The sequence below is a fragment of the Medicago sativa genome, chromosome 1 (assembly GCF_051527215.1).
Source record: "Medicago sativa cultivar Bolivia chromosome 1, Bolivia_mono, whole genome shotgun sequence".
NCBI lineage: Eukaryota > Viridiplantae > Streptophyta > Magnoliopsida > Fabales > Fabaceae > Medicago > Medicago sativa.
In genome coordinates, this window is record NC_140749.1 from 89,420,414 (window position 1) to 89,428,764 (window position 8,351).

At 39.3% G+C, this 8,351-nt stretch overlaps 1 protein-coding gene across 1 annotated transcript; it reads left to right on the forward strand.

Moving 5' to 3' along the window:
* The first annotated feature begins 1,613 nt into the window (after positions 1-1,613).
* On the forward strand, positions 1,614-6,825 carry LOC146958891 (uncharacterized). Its single transcript, XM_085752750.1, has 3 exons — positions 1,614-3,113; positions 4,563-4,646; positions 6,679-6,825. Exons 1-3 carry the CDS (start codon positions 1,614-1,616, stop codon positions 6,823-6,825), a joined length of 1,731 nt encoding a protein of 576 aa, XP_085608876.1.
* The last annotated feature ends 1,526 nt before the right edge of the window (positions 6,826-8,351 follow it).

Sequence of the window (8,351 nt, forward strand, 5' to 3'; positions counted from 1 at the left end):
CGAGCACGGCCGTGCCGTGCATGGCACGGGCCGTGCCAACGTTCTGTTTCTTCGTGCTGACGGAACTTCGGTTTCTGCGTTTTTTTGTGCTTTTTCACCCATTTCTGTTTTGAATTGGCTTTTGATGTAAACATGAAAGTTGTAGATAATTAAGTTAGCTTTAAGATGGCCTTGATTTGGGGTGGAAAAGATTTGTAGATTTTGAGTTATGATAAAAATAGTCCAAGTGAGTCTTTAGCAAAATTTAAGAAAACTTAGCATAACTAATCCCAAATTAGTCCAAAAACTTATGGTTGGTTTCCCAACTTCAAACTTAAGTGTTAGGGATTTAGTTGAGGTGTTTTATGAGTATTTGGCTTATGTCCTATTGATCAAAACTTAATTGCTTTTGAAGGATGTTTTAGACTTTGAGATGAATGTAATTGATTTACATATATGCTATGTTGTTGATTTCCGTTGTTGATGTTGTTGTATCATCTGATGTCGAAGTTGGGCAGTGTGTCATAATTGTCTTAGGCACATATGTTGTTGTTGTAGTCCCTGTTGAAGTTGTATGTTGATATACACAAGTTGAGTCCATTTGCATACTCACATCTGTTGGGGGCTTATGCCCTGGAATGTTCATCATTCAACCCGTTGGGGGCTTATGCCCTGGAATGTTTATCATTCACCTGTTGGGGGCTTATGCCCTGGGATGCTTTAACCATCCAATTTGTTGAGGGCTTATGCCCTGGAATGTCTAGCATTCAACGCGCGTAGGTTGGTACCACCTGCATGATGCATTAGTTGTTGTTGTCGTAGCATTGTTGGGTTGTTGTTGTCGTTGTCGCATTGTCGAGTTATCGGTGTCGTTGTGGGTAACGTTGTTGTTGTTGTTGTGCTGTACCTTGTTGCTGAAAATAATTATGTCGTTGCTTATGTGTTTATTTAAATACACTATTAATGATGCCTGTTGTGATATGCTTTGTTGTTTTCATTAATTTGATGAATTATATATTATTATTATTGGATAAGTTTCTCACCCCTTCTGCGTATATGTTGCCTCGACCGTGGGTAATGTGCAGGTACTGATGACTTGTAGGTTTGGTCGGCTCAAGTGTCTAGGGCTCTGATACATACTAGGATGGGGAAATCGTTGCGAATGTCTTCTCATTTCTTTTATGTATCACATATTTTGGAAAAGACTTGCTATTAGAATTTATCGTTGTTGAAAATAAAGTTGAATTATGTTGGGGCCTTTGTGCCAAGATTTTCATTGATGTTGAATTTTGGTTGAAATTATATTTTTAAAGAATTATTCCGCTGCAGTTTATTAAGATTCTTTATGTTGGCCTTAAATAAATAGATATTTTCTATTTATGAATTTTTGAAAAGTAGTGTGACACTCTGTTGTGTGATTACTCTGATTATAATAATTAATATTACGTTGTTGGGAGAACGGGGTGTTACAATTGGTATCAGAGCAGGTCGGTCCGTCCGACCAATTAGTAGAGTCGTGTCGAGCCATGTAGAGTTGTTTGACAATTTATATTGTCTTAGTTGTGCTGATTTTTGTTGTTATGTAGAGTAAAGACCTGGAGGCTGCGAATATTATCTGTTACAAGAGAAATAGAATGGCTGGAAGAAACGATGCTGCGGTGGCTGCTGCGTTGGAAGCTGTAGCCCAAGCTATAGGACAACAACAGAATGTTGGTGCTGGTGTTAATGCTGATGTAAGAATGTTGGAGGCCTTTCTGAGGAATCATCCTCCTACTTTCAAAGGAAGGTACGACCCTGATGGAGCACAGACACGGCTCAAAGAAGTTGAAAGAGTTTTCAGGGTTATGCAATGTACTGATGACCAGAAGGTGCGTTTTGGTACGCACATGCTAGCTGAGGAAGTTGATGACTGGTGGGTGAGTCTCTTACCTGAATTAGAGCAAGGTGATGCAGTTGTGACTTGGGCTGTGTTTAGGAGGGAGTTCTTAAACAGATATTTCCCTGAGGATGTTCGCGGAAGGAAAGAGATTGAGTTCCTTGAGCTGAAGCAAGGAAACATGTCGGTGACAGAGTATGCAGCCAAGTTTGTGGAGCTGGCTCAGTTCTATCCACACTATACTGGAGATAATGCTGAGTTTTCCAAGTGCATAAAGTTTGAGAATGGTTTGCGTGCTGATATTAAGCGAGCCATTGGTTACCAGCAGATCCGTGACTTTTCTGCTTTGGTGAGCAGATGCAGAATCTATGAAGATGATACCAAAGCTCACTACAAGGTGATGAGTGACCGTAGGGGTAAGGGACAGCAGAGTCGTCCGAAGCCTTACAGTGCCCCTGCTGACAAGGGCAAACAGAGGATGCCTGAGGAAAGGAGACCCAAAGGGAGAAATGTTCAGGCTGAGATAGTTTGTTACAAGTGTGGTGAGAAAGGCCACAAGAGTAATGCATGTACTCAACAGGATGAGAAGAAGTGTTACCGTTGTGGCAAGAAAGGGCATACGATGGCTGAGTGCAAGCGTGGTGACATGGTTTGCTTCAATTGTGATGAAGAGGGTCATCTTAGTTCTCAGTGTAAGAATCCTAAGAAGACTCAGACTAGTGGAAAGGTGTTTGCATTGGCCGGTACACAAACGGCTAATGAAGATCGACTTATCAGAGGTACTTGTTTCTTTAATGGTACTCCTTTAATTGCTATTATTGATACTGGTGCTACACATTGTTTCATTGCTATTGATTGTGCAAATAAGTTGGGTTTAGTTATGTCAAGTATGCCTGTGGAAATGGTTGTTGAAACTCCAGCTAAGGGTTCAGTAACCACTTCTTTTGTTTGTCAGAGTTGTCCTATATCCATGTATGATAGGGATTTTGAAGTTGATCTTGTATGTTTGTCGTTGACGGGTATGGATGTGATTCTTGGTATGAACTGGTTAGAATACAACCACGTGCATATTAATTGTTTTAGAAAGACGGTGTACTTTTCTTCTGCTGAAGAAGAGAGTGGAGCAGAATTTTTATCTACCAAGCAGCTGAAGCGATTAGAGCATGATGGAAACTTAATGTTTTCCCTGATGGCGTATTTGTTTGTAGAGAGTCAGTCGATAATTGATAGATTTCCCGTTGTGAATGAATTTCCTGAAGTTTTTCCTGATGAGATTCCCGATGTGCCACCAGAGAGGGAGGTTGAATTTTCGATTGATCTTGTACCAGGTACGAAGCCTGTGTCGATGGCTCCTTACCGTATGTCAGCCTCCGAGTTGGCAGAATTGAAGAAGCAGTTGGAAGAATTGCTTGATAAGAAGTTTGTAAGACCGAGTGTCTCACCTTGGGGAGCGCCGGTATTGTTGGTGAAGAAGAAGGATGGTAGCATGAGATTGTGCATAGATTACCGTCAGCTTAATAAAGTGACGATAAAGAACAGGTATCCACTTCCGAGAATTGACGACTTGATGGATCAATTAGTGGGTGCTCGCGTGTTTAGTAAAATTGATTTGAGGTCAGGTTACCATCAGATTAAGGTGAAGGATGAAGATATGCAGAAGACGGCCTTTAGGACACGGTATGGCCATTATGAGTATAAAGTGATGCCCTTCGGTGTCACTAATGCGCCAGGTGTGTTCATGGAGTATATGAACAGAATTTTTCATGCTTTTCTGGATAAATTTGTTGTTGTGTTTATTGACGATATTTTGATTTATTCTAAGACTGAAGAAGAGCACGCAGAACATTTGAAGATTGTTTTACAGGTGCTGAAAGAAAAGAAATTGTATGCAAAACTGTCAAAGTGCGAGTTCTGGTTAAGTGAAGTAAGTTTTCTTGGCCATATTATTTCTGGTAGTGGTATTGCAGTTGACCCGTCGAAAGTAGAAGCGGTATCGCAATGGGAGACTCCTAAGTCAGTTACGGAGATCAGAAGTTTTCTTGGTTTGGCCGGTTATTACAGAAGATTTATCGAAGGATTTTCGAAGTTGGCACTTCCATTGACTCAGTTGACCTGTAAAGGTAAAGCTTTTGTGTGGGATGCTCAGTGTGAGAGTAATTTCAATGAGTTGAAACGAAGATTGACGACGGCTCCAATTTTGATTTTACCAGAGCCAGATAAACCTTTTGTTGTATATTGTGATGCGTCCAAGTTGGGCTTGGGTGGCGTGCTGATGCAAGATGGCAAGGTAGTGGCTTATGCTTCGAGACAATTGAGAATACATGAGAAGAATTATCCTACACATGATTTAGAGTTGGCTGTTGTGGTTTTTGTGTTGAAAATTTGGAGACACTATTTGTACGGTTCCAGATTTGAAGTGTTTAGTGATCATAAGAGTCTGAAATATTTATTTGATCAAAAAGAGTTGAATATGAGGCAGAGAAGGTGGCTTGAGTTGTTAAAAGATTATGATTTTGGCTTGAATTATCATCCGGGTAAAGCCAATGTGGTTGCAGATGCCTTGAGTAGGAAAACATTGCACATGTCGGCTATGATGGTGAAAGAATTTGAATTGCTGGAACAGTTTAGAGACTTAAGCCTTGTTTGTGAATTGGCACCTCAGAGTGTGCAGTTGGGTATGTTGAAAATTAATAATGATTTCTTGAAGAGTATCAAGGAAGCACAGGAAGTTGATGTGAAATTTGTAGACTTGATGGTTGCTAGTAATCAGACTACAGATGGTGATTTCCAGGTTGATGATCAAGGAGTGTTGAGATTCCGAGGCAGGATTTGTATCCCTGATAATAATGAATTGAAAAAGTTGATTTTAGAAGAAAGTCACAGAAGTAGCTTGAGTATCCATCCGGGAGCTACAAAGATGTATCATGACTTGAAGAAACTGTTTTGGTGGTCTGGATTGAAGCGTGATGTCGCACAATTTGTTTATGCATGTTTGACTTGTCAGAAATCGAAAGTTGAACATCAGAAGCCTACTGGTTTGTTGACACCATTAGATGTGCCGGAATGGAAATGGGATAGCATCTCCATGGACTTTGTGACGGGTTTACCAAACACTCAAAGAGGGCATGATGCCATTTGGGTCATTGTCGATAGATTGACGAAGTCGACACACTTTATTCCGATTAATATCACCCATTCAGTAGCTCAGTTGGCGGAGATCTATATCCATAATATTGTGAAGTTGCATGGTGTCCCATCGAGTATTGTGTCGGATAGAGATCCGAGGTTCACTTCGAGATTTTGGAAGAGCTTGCAAGAAGCTTTGGGCTCTCAGTTGAAGTTGAGTTCAGCGTATCATCCGCAAACGGATGGTCAATCAGAAAGAACGATTCAATCATTAGAAGACTTGTTGAGGGTGTGTGTACTTGAGCAAGGTGGAGCTTGGGACAGTCACCTACCATTGATAGAGTTCACATACAACAATAGTTACCATTCGAGTATTGGTATGGCACCTTTCGAAGCTTTATATGGTCGGAGGTGTAGAACTCCTTTATGTTGGTTTGAGTCGGGTGAAAGTGTTGTGTTGGGACCTGAAATAGTTCATCAGACTACGGAGAAGGTCAAGATGATAAGAGAGCATATGAAAGCGTCGCAGAGTCGACAAAAGAGTTATCATGACAAACGTAGGAAAGACCTCGAGTTTCAAGAGGGTGACCATGTGTTCTTGAGAGTCACTCCTATGACCGGTGTGGGTCGTGCTTTGAAATCCAAGAAGTTGACTCCAAAGTTTATTGGTCCTTATCAGATATCTGAGAGAATTGGCACGGTGGCTTATAGAGTTGGTTTGCCACCACATCTTTCGAACTTGCATGATGTGTTTCATGTGTCGCAACTTCGGAAGTATATAGCGGATCCTTCACATATCATTCCTAGAGATGATGTGCAAGTTAGAGACAATCTTACGGTGGAGACTTTACCTTTGAGGATTGATGATCGCAAGGTGAAGACGTTGAGAGGTAAGGAGATACCTCTAGTGAGAGTTGTTTGGGGAGGAGCAACTGGTGAAAGTCTTACTTGGGAGTTGGAGAGTAAGATGCAAGAGTCATATCCTGAGTTGTTTGCTTGAGGTAATATTTCGAGGACGAAATTCTCTAAGTTGGGGAGAGTTGTAACGCCTCATTTTTGTTCTAATATTTTAGTAGATGTGTGAGTATTTTTATATGATTTTATTTGTTATATCTATATTTGATTTTATGTGAAATATATGATTTATGTGGTTGTATATTATTTAAATGAATATGACTTTATTATATGTGGAAATATTAGGAGAAATAAAAATAGGAGTGAAATATTAATATTTTGGTTAATGGGAGTTAATTAGTAATTATGTTAGTTTAAGGGAGTTAAGAAAAATAAAGGAGAGGTTATGTTTATTGGGAAATAGAATAGAGAGAAGGCAGAAACATTTTTCACGTACAAAAGAAAACATAAGCTTTTGGGAGAAGAAGGGAAAACCTAGAAGAGGCAAAGAGAAGAGGAGGAACAATTCTGTAAGCTTTTGATTCATCTAAACTAAGGTAAGGGTGGGATTCCTTTCACTAATAATATGTATAATTCTGATTTTTGATGATTGTGGTGTTTTGGTATTAGGGTTAGAAAGTTTTAGGTTAATTGTTATAATATGATGAATTGTGTTGTTGATGCATGTTTCTATGTTATTTGATTGCTATATTGCCTAATTGAACCTGAAAACTTCTGTTGAAACGTATTTTGGGTAATCAAGGATTGAAAATTGGGACTTTCGATTGAAACGTCGGTGTCAGAATGTTCTACAGACAAGTGATTATGTGAGGTTTAGAAAATCGATTTTTTTGAGTGGTGGAGAATTGAATGTTTCTGTAGATTATGATAGAGGGGAATGTCAGGAGCGTGTAGGCGAAAACGGCACTGAAATCCGCTTAACGGTTTGAGTTTTATGCGCAAAATGGTGAAAACGGAAAAAACGAAGAAAAAGTTGTGCTGTCAATCGAGCACGGCCGTGCCGTGCATGGCACGGGCCGTGCCAACGTTCTGTTTCTTCGTGCTGACGGAACTTCGGTTTCTGCGTTTTTTTGTGCTTTTTCACCCATTTCTGTTTTGAATTGGCTTTTGATGTAAACATGAAAGTTGTAGATAATTAAGTTAGCTTTAAGATGGCCTTGGTTTGGGGTGGAAAAGATTTGTAGATTTTGAGTTATGATAAAAATAGTCCAAGTGAGTCTTTAGCAAAATTTAAGAAAACTTAGCATAACTAATCCCAAATTAGTCCAAAAACTTATGGTTGGTTTCCCAACTTCAAACTTAAGTGTTAGGGATTTAGTTGAGGTGTTTTATGAGTATTTGGCTTATGTCCTATTGATCAAAACTTAATTGCTTTTGAAGGATGTTTTAGACTTTGAGATGAATGTAATTGATTTACATATATGCTATGTTGTTGATTTCCGTTGTTGATGTTGTTGTATCATCTGATGTCGAAGTTGGGGAGTGTGTCATAATTGTCTTAGGCACATATGTTGTTGTTGTAGTCGCTGTTGAAGTTGTATGTTGATATACACAAGTTGAGTCCATTTGCATACTCACATCTGTTGGGGGCTTATGCCCTGGAATGTTCATCATTCAACCGGGGCTTATGCCCTGCAATGTTTATCATTCACCTGTTGGGGGCTTATGCCCTGAGATGCTTTAACCATCCAATTTGTTGAGGGCTTATGCCCTGGAATGTCTAGAATTCAACGCGCGTAGGTTGGTACCACCTGCATGATGCATTAGTTGTTGTTGTCGTAGCATTGTTGGGTTGTTGTTGTCGTTGTCGCATTGTCGAGTTATCGGTGTCGTTGTCGGTAACGTTGTTGTTGTTGTTGTGCTGTACCTTGTTGCTGAAAATAATTATGTCGTTGCTTATGTGTTTATTTAAATACACTATTAATGATGCCTGTTGTGATATGCTTTGTTGTTTTCATTAATTTGATGAATTATATATTATTATTATTGGATAAGTTTCTCACCCCTTCTGCGTATATGTTGCCTCGACCGTGGGTAATGTGCAGGTACTGATGACTTGTAGGTTTGGTCGGCTCAAGTGTCTAGGGCTCTGATACATACTAGGATGGGGAAATCGTTGCGAATGTCTTCTCATTTCTTTTATGTATCACATATTTTGGAAAAGACTTGCTATTAGAATTTATCGTTGTTGAAAATAAAGTTGAATTATGTTGGGGCCTTTGTGCCAAGATTTTCATTGATGTTGAATTTTGGTTGAAATTATATTTTTAAAGAATTATTCCGCTGCAGTTTATTAAGATTCTTTATGTTGGCCTTAAATAAATAGATATTTTCTATTTATGAATTTTTGAAAAGTAGTGTGACACTCCGTTGTGTGATTACTCTGATTATAATAATTAATATTACGTTGTTGGGAGAACGGGGTGTTACATACATAATCCATGTTAATACATGT

Excerpts from the sequence above, each read along its gene's own strand:
- LOC146958891 (XM_085752750.1), top strand. The coding sequence starts at position 1,614 with ATGGCTGGAAGAAACGATGCTGCGGTGGCTGCTGCGTTGGAAGCTGTA. Across the intron at positions 3,114-4,562 it reads TTGTGAATGAATTTCCTGAA|AGTATCAAGGAAGCACAGGA; the intron begins GTTTTTCCTGAT and ends GATTTCTTGAAG. Across the intron at positions 4,647-6,678 it reads CTACAGATGGTGATTTCCAG|AATGTTCTACAGACAAGTGA; the intron begins GTTGATGATCAA and ends CGTCGGTGTCAG.